The following is a 19,179-nucleotide window of genomic DNA, read 5'->3' on the forward strand; positions in this document are numbered from 1 at the left end:
AAACGTAAGTACACAAATCATATTTAATTTAGCGTTTCGGAATTTCAAAGATATGCTTTTTATACTTAAACGTAAGTACACAAATCATATTTAATTTAGCGTTTCGGAATTTCAAAGATATGCTTTTTATACTTAAACGTAAGTACAAAAATCATATTTAATTTAGCATTTTGTAATGTCAGAAATATGCTTTTTGTAATTAAACGTAATTACACAAATCATATTTAATTTAGCGTTTCGGAATTTCAAAGATATGCTTTTTATACTTAAACGTAAGTACAAAAATCATATTTAATTTAGCATTTTGTAATGTCAGAAATATGCTTTTTGTAATTAAACGTAATTACACAAATCATGTTTAATTAAACGTTTCGGAATGTCAAAGATACGCTTTTGTACTTACGTTCGTGTTATCTGTTGTTGTTAAACTACGTTTTCTGTCAAAGGAATCGATAAATAATCTACATCTGTACGAATTTAAGAGGTATTCGTGACTTGTTATGTTTTGGCTCGAGTGATTTTGAGTTCATGGAATTCTCTCTCCTTATTTTCCAGTTTGCCCCCCCCTCAGTGGCATAGCGGTATGTCTGCGGACTTACAACGCTAGAAACCGGATTTCGATACCCGTTGTGGGCAGAGCACAGATAGCCCATTGTGTAGCTTTGTGCTTAACATCAAACAAAACCTATCTTCCATTTATTTGGTTCATCAAGATAAGTGCTCACGAGACGTTAATATAGCTGTTTCTTGAACTAAACCACAAAATATTACTAATCCTTCTAGTGCTAATTTGGTGATCAATATTTTTTATACGAGACGTTAGCGTGGTTGTTAATTTGATAAATTTTTCTAGATTTTTTAATCTAATACGTTGAAGACGATGTAATTTATTGCAGCTGTGTTGTTCAATGAGGATGTCCAGTGATTACGACTGAAACAAAACGAATGATATTCATATTGTCTTTGCGTTATTATCAAGAGGAATTTAGCGTTCTTTTGAAGGTTAAAAGGTAAAGTACATTAACTATATACAACTAGCTCGCGTTCCTGTACGCATCGTGTTTATTGCTTCCTTAACGATACGTGATGCTTTCGTGGAGGTTTTTCTTCCTCAAAGGACGGAAAAGAAAACAAAATAGATTAGCTTTATTTCTCCTGAGATTTCTTAAGGTTTTCTCATCATTCTTTCCAGCATTTGACGAGTTACTGACTATCTGCTCTTGAATAATGCACGAAGAACTGGTTTCGCTACCAAGATCGCCGGTTTCCCCTGTGCTTTAATCGATTTAATTCTTTTCTTGGAGCGAATCAACCACAGAGGTCGAAACAAGAAGTCAGAACTTACAAAGGTAAAGAAACTGTTATTCGCCGAAATACACGTAGTTGGAACACTCGAAAAACCTGCAGACCTATTATCTCAGTGAATGACTCTATAAATTCAATGAAATGGGGTTTATTGTACATTGTAAAACACATTAACACTAAGATAATCTAATTAGTTTGTTCTATCTCCAAAGAAACTGTTACAAGTAACATTGTTATATTTTTATCGTCATTCTTCAAAGAAAACAATAGTTTTAAAGTGTTTATATAATCCTCCCAAAAACTTTTAATATTCCAAAAATTATAGTAATTACGTCTTCACAGAGAGACATACTGTTTTTCTATTGTTTCTTTTTCCAAAAACTTTTCAATCTACAGCCATTCCTCCATTTCTCGACGAATTGACTTGAAACTTGGTAGGATTATACGTTGGTCTATTACGCCCAGATATGCTTTTCTTTCTCTTTTGGTTTAGGCCTTTTGAAAGATTTTATAGGGTCAAAAGTAAAACAATCCAAAAATGTATATTTTGGGCTCCTGTGCGGTCATATTTACAGCAGTCAAGATGAAAATTTTCACAAATATAAAATTTCATGCTGTCAACACATTGACATACAAAAATTAGGATTTGTCTATTTTGAGCCTTTTTAGGGGAGGGGGCAGAGCTCACAAAAAAGCATAATTTTGGGGGTTTGGTAAATAACTCGGCCATAATTTTGACCAATTTGCATGGCACTACCGTGGCAATTACATTTCTACATGTCCCATACACTGACAAACAAAAATGGTGGACTTACCCATTTTTAATAATTATAGGGGGGGGGGGGTCAGGATGCCATATAAAGGATAATTTTAGGTTTTTTGACAATTACTTTGCCGTATTTTGGCCAGTGTACATGGGATTTGGTACAAAGATATTCTTTTTTACAGGTCACATACATATACATACAAAAATGTGGGATATACCAATTTTTGGTTATTTTAGAGGGCAAAAGGTTACATAAACCCATAATTTTAGGGGGTTTTGGTCAGTTACCTAGCCATATTTCGACGAATATACGTGGGATTGAGTACAAAGATCTTTTCTTGCTGGTCCCAAGCAATGATATAGACAGTTTTCTGGTTTTAAAATTGACCATGTTGGGATTATGTGGCGGAGACATGTTGCATTCGCCCGCGAATACTGGCATCTTTAATATCTAATTTAGTTTTCTAAAAATTGTTGTAATATTTAATGAAAATTTCTATAAACGTTGTAAAGTTTAATAACGCGTTAAATTTAATGAATGGGAATGAAAAAAGGAAGTACACTATGCCATTGTTTTATTTCAGTTCTTGAACAATACATGTATTTAAATCATATCCTTGTTATATGTGTGAATGTATGAAAACTAGAGCACAAAATATCAGATGAGCAACAGAAAAGGCAGCGGTAATAGCCTGTTTTATTCACGTTGTTATAAAGTAAAACCAACATAGTACCTAAACTTAAAATATAAAGATATGTTAAAATAATGGGGTTTTATGAGCTTATGATATCTATTCAAGGTATAACACTTTAGTTTTCAAAAGTATGTTAACAATGATGGAGTTTTATGAGCTGAAAAGCAAAAGTACCCGTCCCCAGTGAGGAAAAGTTTAAGTTACTCTATCAATTTAAATTATTTCATGGACTTTAAAAATGTTAATTGTGTTGCACTCTTGGCTTCACTTAGAACCAAAACTCAGAGCTACTTATACCGCTCTCCGCGAAAAATAATTGTGGAGTATTTCAGTCATACTAAGAGCCACTCAACAATAACATAAATCTAAATTTTTATTTTTTAAGTTCGTCACATTTTGAAATGTGAATGATAGTGCGATTAATTTCTAACAATTTCTTGCTTGCGAAATAAAATTTGACATCGAGCTTTGTCTGCGTGCACAGCTTTTCAAATGGCAGAGAGACGAACGTTCGGACAGACATCACGGTTCGCAATATATAAAAGATAGTGTCTGTCCAAGCTATAGCACCTTCGTTTGCAAAGATATGCTAACAATGATGGAGTTTACGATGGGATGTGACAGTAGGGGTGAAGAGATCTTTTACAGGTAAGTCATTCACTGAACTGTTTCACATAGAAGTGTTTTATAAGGTTGTTGCAAGACCGTCCACGTGGCGACCCTGGGAATCATAATCCACCATAATTGCTGGTCTTGCAACCACCACCCATCCCGACACTACCAACGATACACCCTAAAACCGATGCAGATGTCAGTGTCAACACGAAAGTGGGTCCTATTCAGAAACGACACTGACAGTTATATCTGTCAAGGCCGAGATATGTCAAGAACAGAGCCACCACTTTTCTGTCTGCAAGAAACATTCTAAAACAATTGATAGCAAGTGTTTTAGTTATTTTATTATTTTCTCGTACAAATCGGTTAGCAATAATTACACTGAACTGAATGATATAGAAAAGTATAACCTACATTAGCTAACCAAGTAAAGTAATGAAAACTTCTAGTACTAGCATTAGTAAGTGTGCTGGATAACCAAATCAGGTAATGGAGAAACTCAGATCACAAGAATACATGCTTCATTAAATTAAAATTCCAAGATTGGAACAACAGAGAGGATAAACCTGTCATTCAGTTATAATATCATTGGAAAACAAACATTACTGTATCTACAAGTTGACAGAATATTATGGAAGAGTTCAGAGGTAAAGAAGTATTAAAATCACAAAAGGAAACTCAAACCCTTAAAAGTGGTTGGTTATGCTAAAAGAACATGTGCAGGTTGGAGGTCAAGTGCCCTTGATTTTAGACTCGACAGGGAATCATAGACACTATAATAAGAAGAGCATGCCGAGTTTGAGAAATTAAAGAACAATAAGAATTAGTAAGACGTCATAGTATTGTACGTAAAATAATTGTTTGTTTGTTTGTAATTAAGCACAAAGCTACACAATGGGCTATCTGTGCTCTGCCCACCCCGGGTATCGAAACCCGGATTCTAGCGTTGTAAGTCCGCAGACATACCGCTGTGCTACTGGGGGGGGGGGCGTAAAATAATTGAGCCAAGTTTAGAATCACGTGTTATGGTTTTGGTCCTACATGGAAAATTAACAGCATCCTGTCTATCGAATATAAAAGACTGGGGTTTCATAGATAACAGGAGCTGTAGTGACACTTGTTTTTACGTAGCCTGTTCTGTACAGTCAAGCTCAGTTCAACAGTTAAGTTGCAGTTGCCACCAACGCCCAAGGAAGTATGTATACATTAGATCAGTGCCACCAACGCCCAAGGGAGTATGTATGCATTATATGCAATAGAGAACTTTCGCCGCCCAAACTTCGTGTAAGTTGAATAAACATTTCTACCTAGTCTAACAGTATAATCTTGTTATAAAGCCAATAGATATATTAAGAATTGTGGTGTTTGATGTAGTAGAAATCGTAATGAGCATTTTGGAAGAACTAATAAAAGAATACCTTGATTGTTGAATTAAATATATGCCATATGTACCAGTGATATATGTGTTCATGAATAATCATATGTTTTATGTTCTTTCAATTGATTCCTTTTAGCCTTTATTCTTTAAGTATGTTTCCTCAAGTTGGTAGCTTGTGAGCTTTACCCACGACTGCATAAACAAGTGTGAGTTGAGCCTACGACTCACAACACCTCTAGTTGTCACACACCAGGACAAACAAACAATCGACCTCTGATCCCACAAACAGTGGGGTATCACAATCGATTAAATTTCATTGACAGATACCAATGATATAGAACTTCTGAGTGTCAGTATCGGTCGTATTATGATCACATCCATTTACAAACCACACCCAAAAAAGTTTGAACTCGGTGACATACAGTAACAGCAAATCCAATGTAACGATTGAAGATTTCAACAGACGTAGTGTCACCTGAGATACAGAGAAACAAATGAAGATGGCGATCTCATAGAAACGCGGAACGAGGCAAACCATTTTAACTTGATCCACGACTGAAAAGTCCCACCTTCCTTCAATAGCGGACGCTGGAAATGAGGCTAACAGTCTGACCTCACTTTTGTTAGTGACAATCTTGCAGGGCTATGGTACTGAGGCCGATTCTACACTCGCAACACCGATTTATAGCCATCCAAGTTAAGTCTGCTGTAGCATCAAAGACTATACCATTCTGACATTATTTCAACTTTAAAAGGGTAAAACGGGACGAGTTATTTGTGGACCTTGATCTTTCAATGGAAACTATTGAAGCAACAACTGGTTACATTATAAAGAGTACGTGCAATTGTACGAAGTAGACCAATTTGCCAAGGACACCATTGTAGCACGTGAAGAGCTTGCTGCTGGCCACGCAGAAGAACAATGCAAGACATGGCAAACGCTGATTTAAAACACAAACATGATGCACAACAGAAGAAAGCTTGGGCCACAATAAAAACTAAGTAATGAAGTAAAGAAAGCAGAACAGAACTACAACAGACCAAGTTCCGCAGAATTGGGAACCACCAAACAAGCAACAGAGAACAAAATTCAAATGACAAGAAGAAGAGAAGAACATATTCGAACATGAATTCACGACGGAATAATTCAAGAAAGCCCCGAAATACATAGAAAATGGCAAAGTTGTGGCATACAACTCAGTGAACTTACGAAGACTTCTCTGGAAAATCTACAACATGATGAAAGGTCACCAACTCGCTCACATGATCTAGATCCTAATGGAAAACAAGGAGGAAAGCGCAGCCACTGGAGACCACAATGGAAGAGTTTACCACAGCGGTGTGTCCTACCTCCTAGCCTGTTCAACTTCTACAAGAATGACCAGCCCATACATTCCAACATTTCACTTATGCTGACGACCTTTCTATCGCCATGCAAGCCAGCAACCTTGCTACAATAGAGGAAACTCTGTATGAAGCATTAGCTGGGCTGACTGAGTTCTATACTAGCAACCAACATCAGGAAGACGCAGATCAGTATCTTCTACCTGCAAAGCCAGGAGGTAAACAAACAGTTGAACACCGAATGGAACGGCACACAACTGGATTTCTGCCCAAATCCAGTGTACCTGGGAGTGACTCTTGACCGCATTCTGGCCTATAAAAAACTCGTCAGAAACATCAATAAGAAATTCATCTGCACGAATTGGGGCCGACCCAACAATCAATAGGATCTTAACAATTGCACTCTGCTACTTCTATGCTGAATACAGTTGCCTAGTTTGAAGTTAAGCACAGAGCTACACAATAGGCTATCTATGCTCTGCCCACCAAGACTATTGAAACCCGGATTCTAGCGTTGTAAGTCCGCAGACTTACCGCTATGACACTGGGGGCTTTGCATTATAATTAACATAATTATTACCATATATTCTAATTATTTTTCTTCAGTTTAGTTCATATTTTTCTTACATTTGCGATGAGGTGTAACTTGAAATTTATTATTTAAGGTAGTACTAAGAGATTTCACTTTATCAAACACTTTATTGCACGTTTTGATGAACTTATTGGACTTTTTATTTTGGTCACACTTACGTTTATTTTATTTTTCTTGATTTCTACAGTTTCCGAAAAATACTATGACGATTTTATGTGTGCAGAAGAGAGTGAAAAAATGCTCATAATTTGATACAGGTTCAGAGTTAAAATATGCTAAAAAACATTTAAATAAATGTGGTTAAATTGTAAATTCAAAGTAACGTAATCATTAAATGTAAAATTTTGCGCTTTCGTACATTAATAGCTACGTTTGCTGTAATTCAGCATTATTATGAATTGATACGTACTAGCTTAAATAGGTTTTGTAAAGAATTAAGCTAGATATCGGAAAAAAGGCCACGTTTATAAGTTGCTTTTTTATGAAACAGTCATGTTCCATGCGTCATCCTGTGGGTTAAAACTTCGAATTCCATTTATTTGTTTCTAAGAAAAATGATCACAAATAAAATATTAAAACATTTGAATCATTCATAAACGCAACTATGACTTAAATCACTTACTGAGCCATAGTGAGAATATGTCGTAGCCACAGAAAAAAGAAACAAACATGATTTTATATACTAAACTGTCAGAATTGTGGAACAGCCCACAAAATCATCGAAAAACTGTTAATAAATTACCAAAGTTGTGGCTGGTATTTATAAGAAAAAACTGTAAAAGATTTATATATAAATAATTAAAAAATATTCACCAATTCGATTAGTTGCTACAAAACACACAGAAGGTACGAGAGTATACATGTTAATAAACAAACTTTTGTAAACATATGACATTAGGATATGATAGTATGCATGACAGTATTCAAAGTTTTTGTAAACATATGACATAAGGACTTGCAAAGATCACGAGATGAAAATTAAAAAACAAGTAAAACCCTACCTCTTGAGGCGGAACGTCAAACGAAACTGTCCTCAAGTCCACTTTGCAGTAGGTGTCGATGCACGGGATGATGAAGAAAATGCCTGAAACAGAATCGTTTGGGCTTTGGTCACTACGATTCGGTTGATCTGAAAAACAGAGTGTGCATAAGGCAAGCAGCGGACGGCTGGTATTACTTCGAGTTTATTAAATTTGATCACTATACGTGGAGGAAGGGTGCAGAGCGAACAACAACAAAAAGTTCTCGTTGGAACATCATCGAAAAACAACGAAACTTAAAAGAAACGAAATGGATTTGAGGATTGAGGTAACTGAGGGAATTTTTATTATTTGGTCAACATGGCATTTCTGCTTTTCTGCACAGTTTGTATATTAATTAAGCAATATTTTCAATTACTTCGTCTTTGAAGAATATTTTTGGCGAATATGTCCTTGTACAAGCTTTTATATGTGATATTACAAATATAATATAACATTCGAAACTGAAAAGAAAAAAAAAGATGAAATTATTAGATCTTATGACAAAACATGAAGAGGAACATTTTTTACATCTCACTCACCACCACATATTTCTAGCTAGATATTTTCTTGATAACAATATCAATTTTCTTTTGGTTAGCGATATTTAGCAAATATAATAATAAAAACTGGGTAAAATAAAATAGCTTGTGTGATTTAACAGACTGGACTTGAATGTAATCTTAAATTAGAGGTTTTAGCAAAATAGTCGTACCAAATAATCTGATGGCAGATATGTATTTTCTTTGACAAGCGAGCTGCTAAATTTTATCAGTTTTGTTCTTTTTGGACCTTTCAAGAACTCCAAACAAAAAGATCGACATGGAAAGAGTTACATTGAGTATAAGTTAACTCTATGAAAAGTTACTGGATGATATTTTATGTAAATAGTTCGACGTTTTTTTTTACAAGAGATGCAAGATCAATCAGCTGGAAAAGGACTAAAATAAGATCTCTTGGTGAAACGTTTTCTTCATCAAATCACGAATGTGATTGTTGATATATTTTGATACTCACGGGTTCTCTTAAACATGTGATTGTTGATATATTTTGATACTCACGGGTTCTCTTAAACATGTGATTGTTGATATATTTTGATACTCACGGGTTCTCTTACACATGTGATTGTTGATACATTTTGATACTCACGGGTTCTCTTAAACATGTGATTGTTGATACATTTTAATCCTCACGGGTTCTCTTAAACATGTGATTGTTGATATATTTTGATACTCACGGGTTCTCTTAAACATGTGATTGTTGATACATTTTAATCCTCACAGGTTCTCTTAAACATGTGATTGTTGATACATTTTAATCCTCACAGGTTCTATTAAATGTGTGATTTTTGATATATATTTAATCCTTACGGGTTCTATTCAACAGTTAAGTTTTCATTTGATTGTTTATCTATAAAACAAATCTTTATGTCCGAATGCTTTATTTTGTCAGAACATTTTTATTTTGTATTGAAGACGATATGGAACCCGTAAACAGGTTTTCTTCCAATCTGAAACCAGTACCTGTAGAAGTATTTATATTACCTCATTAGATACTATAGAATAGTGAATAATAGTTAAGAGTATTAAACACTGACAATCCAAGCGCTCTCATAAGACAAAGCCTTCATTCAGTTCAGCCCAGATGAAGGAACTTATACTTTGGGCTTATTTAATTGTGTATGGGTCTTAATGATTTAAAAGAAATCAGTCAGTTAGTTAAATTTTCAGAATCGTTTCACCGAAATAGTTAAACGATCCCTATTTTACATCCAGTTCAGTTGTACATAAAAGTGGACCTTTCAAGTTGTCTCGCAAAACAAGAACAAATTTGGTGCAAGTTTTGAGTAAGTTCTGACAAAAATGTTCAAAGACTGGGGTAAAAGAAGAATGATTTATAATCCTAGAACAATGATTGATAGCAAGTTGCAATATTAGATTATAGAGTTTTAAGTTATGTAGACTTATATGTTTTTAAACTTTTCACCACATCACTCATGAAGACGGAAGTTTGTCTTTAACTAGGCCCCATGTTTATATCTCTGTAACAATGAAAAAGTAATTGAGACAGTATAAAAATTGTGTGTTTTGGTATTGTAATTTTTTCCTTATGATAAATTACTGGTAGATATTTAGACAAGTATAAAGACTGTGATTTTAATATTGTAAATATTTGCTCATCATTAAATATCTGGTAGATGTAGGCTCTTTTCTTGTAATGCCTTTGAATTCTGATTCTCTGACTTCCTTTAAATATCTTTATATTAATTAATGGCAACACTCCAGTTGTTAAATGATTGAGTAGATTGGTATCATATCACTTTGGTGTTAAGATGCGGGTATCAGCATAACTTCGACCTTGTGTGACTAGTTGTACAAACTATTTGAGACGAATGTTTTCTTACGTCATCTGTCTTCATCATCTTTCAATCTCCCTCAGATATTTTACGGCATGTTCTCGGCTGTAAATGGTTGTTAATGCCCTCAAAATTGGAACACTACAATAGAAATATACATCTATATAAACTTATAAAAAATTCCAAAATCTATTTCATGTTTGAGGCAAAAGTGATCTCGCTTGTTTTATGCTAAACATGACCCAACCTGTTTAATAGGGTAGTTGTTATCTTAAATCAAAATGTTGGGTATGAAGGAAGGAGGGATGAAATGATTGGCTGTGAGTGGATAGTTTACGGTGTGCTATTTTCGGATATTCGTACAAACGCATACAAGAGCTGTCTACACTAGTCGTCCATAACTTTAAACTGACAGACTGGAGGGAAAGCAGTTAGGGAGCAGCTTCCACTATCCTCTCGTGAACTACTTTTGTCTGAACGAATATTGGAATTTCACTGTCACTCTTATAAAACATCCAAAGTGAGGAGCTGGAGTTTCTTTATTTATATATTCTCAGTAACAAGATTCGAACGATTGACCCGCATGCCTGACACACTAACCACTAGGGACCGCTCGACCCAAAGCTGTGGCATACCTTACACATTAACCAATATCAATTTTAGAACCCTTTAATTCCTAACTAGGCCTGAAAATATAGTTATAAAATATACAGCACAAAAAACCCAACTGAAATAGACTAAACGAAACACGAAAAAAATTATTATTAGCATAGACTCGGTGAAGTAGATCAAATATTATAGAAGAAAGTATTATTGTTAAATAATAGGTGAACTCTGAAGATAACGATGATCTTTTGTTTCATATTCCAGAGATTCTAACTATTTATTCTAGCTTGCTCAATGAACTGTTTTATCGAAGCACCAATATTGGATTCCAAATAACAATCAAATAGCCCCCTAGGGGCACCGCGGTATGTCTGCGGACTTACAAAGCTAGAAACCGGGTTACGATACTCGTGATGGGCAGGGCACAGATAACCCATTGCGTAGCTTTGCGATTAATTACAAACAAACAATCAAATAAACAGCGTGGATTTCCGAAAACACGTGCTTATAGCAACATAAAATATTTCAAACAACAATGCCAAAAGACCCTAGCGTTCATGTCTGGCCAGAATTCTTTACAATAGGTGTCTGTGACTTGCTGGCGATAAATTCGGACAATAAACTGACAGCACACAATCCACTTGTTATAAAATAATATATTAAAAACAAGTCAAACGTATGTATAAAAATTCGTTGCACTTTTGGTTATTGCAGTTGTATCCAGAGCATTAAATAATTGTCTCCTTTTCGTCAAAGAATTCTTCTTCTTTATCTCTGTTGTTACAATACCACTGGGAAACTCACTTTAAATATTGCCCGTTAGGACTAACCTAACAATCACGCAGTCTACTTCACTTTCACTAACTTAATTTTACTTCTATGTATCTTGCGCATATCTATAACACGCGACAGAATAATCTAGAAATTTCTAGGCCTCTAGTAATATTACAGATAACTAGAAAAACTTGGAAGCTTCGAGTAAGATGACGTCAACAATATTACAAAAGCCTAGTACAACAAATAACCTGCATACACAACGTTCGACTCGTACAGAGTTAGGTAACGAAATTTATCATAACTATTGCTTTTAAAATAATGAACTTTTAACATTCTTGTTATGAAAACTAAATAAGCATTAAATAATAAATCACTAAATAAACTAAATAATAACTCTTAAACTAAACAGTTTTCTGTATCCAACAGTTCATATAACAAATTATATCTTAAGAAGCTAAGCAAACAACTCTTTCAGTAAGCAGACAATACTCATTTCCACCCCTTTTTTGTTTGTCTTTGTGGTTCCCTATTATAGATTGGCTCGTGTTTTAAGCTACGTGAGCCTTTGTGGAAAACATGCCTTTCAGTTTCAGGCAAGCTGTCTGCTCCAAGTGTCACGTGATAACAGTACTAAGACAAACTGAAAAAGAAAATAAAAGGAATTGCAAACATTCACAATCAGAATTCAGATGAAAGGTATCTTAGTAAAAACACGTGTATTTTACTGACAAACCACCTGAATGATCAGTTGTAAACTACCGGTAATATGTAGTATATGGAACATTAGATGGTAAAGGTACACAGAATTATAAGAGAGCAGAAAAGAAACGACCAGACATGGAATACAAAATCGTACGAATATAACTATAAGGTTAGATGGATTAAATGTATTTCTTTGATTAAGCTGAGAGAAATTATATAGCGGGGTGGATAAATTAGAACAACACGACAAGATGAATGAGTGGAATGCCATTATGGGATGGCTAGACTGGCAAAAAGGATGTGGTTAATTGTAAGAGAAAATAGTACACTGCGTTTTTGGGCGAAGTAATAGGTTTGAAAGAACAAGCGATTTTGGAGGAGAAAAAACAAAACAAAACAAAGTCTTATTACGCGAACGGACGGTTAAGCCTAAACTGAGAGACGAAATTTTATGTTCTATTCAATTAATGATTTTTTTAATGTCTAAATTACCATACAGAACGAAACATTTAGAAGTTTGAATGAAAGAAATTATAATTTTGAAGGGTGGAAAGAGGTAAAGTTGAATGAAAGAAATAAACATTCTGAAGGGCGGAAAGAGGTAAAGTTAAATGGATTAAATAACTGGATTTTCGTTAACATTAGCCGAAAGATATACAGACGAAATAAAAACTTTGAAAAAGAGTTTGCTAGTTTTATAATTTCAGGCATAACTGTCCCTGATTTTGAACAGATAAACTACAGAGAAGGCAGCTAGTCAACAGCACCTGCCGCCATCTCTTGGGGGCTTTTCTTATTTGATGGTAATCTGATGTTGCACCAATCGGCCATGGTAACAAAGTACGAAACGCGTTTTTTGCGCCATACGGATACGAACCAAAAATCCTCGAACTCACAGCCCCTAGCACGATAACCACTCGCTCGACTCTTGAAAGAAAAACTAGCCTCATTTTGAAAATTTGGTAGTGTTTTACAGTTTTACATGCCAGTTTAATATATCTAAGTAATCCCATAGAAATTAACTCAGTATGTTTTCAAAGGACAAAATATTATGTTTGTTTGCTGCGAAACAGAAATCCGTACATCTGTTCTGTACTCACAACAGGGACCAAATCCTGAATTTTAGCACTATAAGCCCTCAAACTTACCATTGAAACAAGAACGGATCACAGTATTATTAATAATTACGTGGACAACACAATAAGAATCATCAAATATTTTCAAAAATATTGTTGCAGGCATAAATAGACGATATAAATGAATATATGAACAATGTAAGGGAGGCAGAGAAGATAAGGAAGGAACAAATAAATACTTGAAAAACGCAGCTGCAGATAAGGCAGATAATGAAAATGTGTCAGCAAAAATGTGGATACAAATATACATCTTTTAGAGAATGAACAGAAACCTAGTATCACAATAAAGTAAAGACCCATAAATCTCAAAACTAAAAAAGTTAGATTTTGCAGAAATATACATTAACTCAGTTCTATAAAATAAAATTCACGTGTAAACTATTCATAGTAAATTAAAAGCTTGTTTAAGTTTTAATACAAGAGTTCAAAGCACCCTCTTGTAGAGGTTTTGTTTTGCAGGTTTTTGGAGACGTATCTCATTTTGTGTAATTAATTTATATGAATGCACTTAAAACCAGTTACTCTGAAAATTTATTTCATTTTATCTGGTGTTAGAAATTAATTATTTTAACTGATTCATTTGAAATTAATATTTCTAACGAAATACCCTTTCCTATTTTCGGAAAATAGAGACAGTAGAAATTATGTTAGGCTTATGGTATTTTTAACACTGCATTCTTAATCTAGTTTTTTTACTGATTTTCAAGAATTAGAATAGTGTATAATAATTGTATTTCAACTACACTATGTTCGCCATATCCATTGCCGACGACGCGTTTCGCTCAATCCAGAGCTCTTCAGGTCGGTTGGGATACGACGAACACAGTAGTGGTTAGAATACTATTTATATAAATCACTTGTTACAACTTCGCCAGCTTCTAAAGGCGTCTACATCGTGACAGTTGTAGCAGGGGCGGTAGAAGGTTAATGAAGAATATTCCATTTTCCATAGCAACATTATCAAAAGGAAAAAAAAATACACTTCTAATTATAACCGCATGAAAAAAAAAACTTTCCTGAAATAGAAGATATTGCTTATATTATTACTCTTACCTGGGCCTTTTGCACCACCCCGCACAAGTCTGCCCAGTCGGAATATGACAGCCCTTTCGTATTCTTGAACCACCTAGACAATAAAGACAAAATCAAAGAGGTAAGTAGCATCTAAACTGAAACACGAAAGATTTTACTAAATGTAACGTTTCATAACGGGAAAGCTTGTTTATGTATTATGTCAATATGGTGTAGGCGTCATTTTACTGAAAAAACTTCTGTAAAAAGAGCCCCTTGTAGAAAGAAGAGCTCAGCTCAGAGTAAAGGCTTAATATCATAAAACAGACTGGCTGTGATGAAAAAAAACAACAATCGATCTGGCATCGACTCTTCCACGTGGCCGTAGACAAAATGAACGAATTAATTAGAGTTTACGCGGGAAAACGTCCTAAGAAATGAACATCATTCTTTCAGAAACGTATCACAAATTCCCAAACACATCATTAACAAAATAATAGAAACATAAACTACTATTAGAAAGAATAGAGAAAAACTGGAACCTAAATAGAAAAATAAATATAAGCATATAGAATAATATGCTGAAAAAATGGAGATAGGTAAAAAATAAATACATGTAACTAAATGTACTTCCGTAGGATCCTCGAAACCGTTCTGTTTGAAGATTAAATAAAACTAAAATTAAGAGTACCAAATATTTTTATTTCTTGCTTTTGAGGTTCATGTTTCATACTGTGTTGTAGCCTTTATGTGACGTCATTTTAGTGTCCAGTGACTGAATGACAGACAACACACTACTGTTAAAACAGGTGACTATTCCAGACTATTCGGGGAAATTGTATAGTTGGTGTAATATAACTAGATGAAGAGTTTAAACTTTTATTTAGACGAACAAATATATATTTCACCTTTGGGGATCTATATTTCAGTAATTCGAAGCCTTCACACCCAATGTAATAGATTTAACTTAGATATTAAAATCTCATTTATACCTTCTAATACACTTTTACCTAACTGGCGTAGAAATTCAACATTGCTAACTTTCAGGCAGGCTAGACAAATCCCTGAAGTACAACACACAACGTCGTTAACTTTCACGCAGTATATACTGATTACTGATGATTATGATTACTAACCTTCACGCAATCTAGACATTGCTAATTTTCAGGAAGTCTGGACAAATTTCTGTCGTCTAACATTATTAACTTTCATGCAGTTCCCTAAAGTTACGCATTGTTAACTTTCACGCAGATTCGAGAGATTGCTGACGTTCAACATTGTTAACTTTCACGCAAGCTAAACAGTTCACTGTATTTGAGCATTGTTAACTTTCACGCAGACTACAGAGTTCTCTAAAATGATAGATAGAGATATGAATAAATAGAAAGGCTGAGTAACATAGATATATACAGAGATTTTGAGGTATAAAATTCACGATAATAATATAGTTAGCAAGGTATAACTGGATGAAGACAAAAAGTTAGATCTAGAGACACAAATAAATACATAGAACTTCAACTATATATATTTAGTCTTACCTTAATACAGAAGACGAGAGAGAAAGGCAATGTTGCCACAATCAGTATTATCGATATGGCCGTTAAGATATAGGCACAGATGCCTGGATTTTCATTAACATTAGCTGGAAAGATAAAGACTGTGTTAAAAACTTTGAAAGAGAGTCCAGTAAAGAATAAATGAAGCCAGCTTAATTAATTTAGTTAGACAATTCCAAAGTAAAAGAAACTGACTCATTATACATACTTTGCACAACATCAACTGAAATAAAATCAAGTTAAATTGCCTTAAAACGAAACGACTTGATGGTCGCCAATAAGATTTTCCTAGCCCACCTAAATATAATATAATAATTCAATAATTACGCTTTTAAAGATAACCTGGATAAATATATGAAATCAAATTAATACCATGTAAGTCAGCAATGACCACTTTCACGTGAATGTGTTCTTGAAGTTGTTTGAATTAAACCTTTTGATTGAAAGTGTTCTTGAAGCTGTTTGAATTAGACCTTTTGATTGAAAGTGTTCTTTAAGTTGTTTGAATTAGACCTTTTGATTGAAAGTATTCTTGAAATTGTTTGAATTAAACCTTTTGATTGAAAGTATTCTTGAAATTGTTAGAATTAAACTTTTTGATTGAAAGTGTTCTTGAAGTTGTTTGAAAAGTTGTTTGAATTAAACCTTTTCATTGAAAGTGTTCTTGAAGTTGTTTGAATTAGACCTTTTGATTGACAGTGTTCTTTAAGTTGTTTCAATTAAACCTTTTGATTGAAAGTATTCTTGAAATTGTTAGAATTAAACCTTTTGATTGAAAGTGTTCTTGAAGTTTGAATTAAACCTTTTGATTGAAAGTGTTCTTGAAGTTGTTTGAATTAAACCTTTTGATTGAAAGTGTTCTTGAAGTTGTTTGAATTAAACCTTTTCATTGAAAGTGTTCTTGAAGTTGTTTGAAAAGGTGTTTGAATTAAACCTTTTGATTGAAAGTGTTCTTGAAGTTGTTTGAATTAAACCTAAAGACTTCTTTATGACAAAAACAAAAAGAAACACTTCAAAATCAAAATCTTAGTTGCATTATATCATTACAGATCAAACATGAGGGCAAAGAAATGGAAGACGTTATTTCGCGTGTAGAATCAATAAAGGGATATACGATGGCAGATAAATCACAACAAAATCAAACTAATAGTCGTGATTTCACGCGTAGAACCAATAGTGGGATATATGATGGCAGATAAATCACAAAATAATCAAAATAGATAGTCGTGATTTCACGTGAGAACCAGTAGCAGGATATACGATAGCGGATAAATCACAAAAAATACAAGTTAATACTCGTGATTTCACGTGTAGAACCAATACCAGGATATACGATGGCGGATAAGTCACAAAAAAATCTAATTCACGTGTTGAATGAATAGGAGGGTATGTGATGGCAGATAAATCACAAAGAATAAATACTAGTAGTCGTGATTTCACGTGTAGAACCGATAGCAGGATATACGATAGTGGATAAATCACAAAAAAATCTAATTCACGTGTAGAATCAATAGGAGAATATATGATGACAAATAAATCACAAAGAATAAAACTAGTAGTCGTGGTTTCACGTGTAGAACCAGTAGGAGGATTTATGATGACAGACAAATTCCAAAGAATAAAACTAGTAGTCGTGATTTCACGTGCAGAACCATGCGGGAGGATATATATTGGCAGATAAATCCCAAAGAATAAAACTAGTAGTCGTGATTTCACGTGTAGAACCAATAGGAGGATATATGGCAGATAAATTCCAAAGAATAAAACTAGTAGTCGTGATTTCGAGAGAAGATTCAGAAAGCAGGATATGTGAAGGCAGATAAGAACCACACGAGGAGAAAGAAACAAGAGTCGACATTTCACGTGCTTAATCAATAGCAAGATTTATGACTGTAAATAAATGATAAAAAACAATCCTGTTAAACTGATTGCTAGTGGAACCTAATTTTGTTTATTCACCTGTTGTAAACTTTACATCTATTCCTCATTATTATCAGAGAGGTTCTAACTTACTTATTACACCGTAATTCAGGACCGAAACATTTGAACGTTAGTCTGTAACATATTTTCGTAGTTTTTTACAAAACTGCTAGCACTGTATGTTTATTTCTCGTTTCATGATGATTAAAACCTACAATGTTGATATAAAAAATCGTGTTTAGTTTCTGCTTCGTGCTACGATACATTACTTACTAATTCGCATTAGTTTTTTTTCCTATATGATAAAAGATGAAAAACAAAACAAAAACAATTCTCTACTTATGTATTTGAAGACTAATAGCAGCGCCAGTGGTTGAAAGCTCGTTATAGTTCTGTAATGTAATTGGCTAAACCAAATATATCAACGCCAGTGATTGGACATTCGTATCGATTCTTCTTATGTAATTGGATAATCAAAGTTTCAACTGTTACATTAGAAATATTACAATCAATTCACGATGTTTCTTTCTCCTCTAATTATTTCTCTGCCTATTTCCTCACCCCTTTTCGGAATTTTATCTTCATATTTTCCCGGCTATCCACACATTGTTCAAAAGTCAAAGATGACTAAGTCAGATCTTTGGAAATAAATGTCAATGAAAGAAGCAAGGACATTTTGTAAGTTGAATTAGTCATGCACTTTATGGCTCCTCTATACGGGCCTTTAACCAATTTTGTGTTTAAAGAAAATTCACTTTGCCTAAGTCGACTTATAAGTAAAGATTCCATTTGTTATTGTTTTGAACTAGCTGGAATACCCGTCCGTTGGATGAATGAAATGAAAACCTGTTTGTAACAAAGGATAGGAAATTGTGCTTCTATTTATTTTCTTAGCCACCCAGTAGCACAGCGGTATGCCTGCGGACTTACAACGCTATAATCTGGGTTTCGATACCCGTGGTGGGCAGAGCACAGATAGCTCATTGTGTAGCTTTGTGCTTAATTGCAAACAAACAAACAAACAAAATTATTTTCTTAACATAATAAACATTAAAAGTGCAATAAAAATATATAAAGGTACTAATATTGAAAAGAAATACATACTGTTTTCAATAATTCTATCAATATGAAATTAAATGGGGGTCCAACCCCTTCATTACCTTCCTCGTGTCATTCTGTATCACTGTGTCAAGTTTGGTGCTGACTGATAAAAAAAAAATATGTGGAAACGTATAAGGAACAAATACACACACACATTGATGTTTATTTATATAGAAGATGAAGGATCTAACCCCAAACCCCTTCATGACCTTCCTCATGTCATCCTATATCACTGTATCAAGTTTGATGCTGATTCATTGTTTGTTTGTTTTGAATTTCGCGCAAAGCTACACGAGGGCT

The 19,179-nt window shown here is 34.1% G+C and overlaps 1 protein-coding gene across 6 annotated transcripts in view; it reads right to left on the minus strand.

Moving 5' to 3' along the window:
- Positions 1–19,179, minus strand: part of LOC106463162 (band 7 protein AGAP004871-like) — a 205,855-nt gene that overhangs the window by 33,285 nt on the left and 153,391 nt on the right. For 5 of the 6 annotated variants that reach the window (XM_022390594.1, XM_022390596.1, XM_022390595.1 and 2 more), the window contains 3 exons: positions 15,841–15,944; positions 14,345–14,417; positions 7,697–7,824 (listed from right to left, as the gene is read on the minus strand). In XM_022390594.1, coding sequence (XP_022246302.1) covers positions 7,697–7,824; positions 14,345–14,417; positions 15,841–15,944 — 305 coding nt within the window. The remainder of the gene's footprint in view (positions 1–7,696; positions 7,825–14,344; positions 14,418–15,840; positions 15,945–19,179) is intronic. The other variant, XM_013923164.2, reaches the window with a different exon arrangement.

Source organism: Limulus polyphemus, unplaced genomic scaffold (assembly GCF_000517525.1).
Source record: "Limulus polyphemus unplaced genomic scaffold, Limulus_polyphemus-2.1.2 Scaffold1340, whole genome shotgun sequence".
NCBI lineage: Eukaryota > Metazoa > Arthropoda > Merostomata > Xiphosura > Limulidae > Limulus > Limulus polyphemus.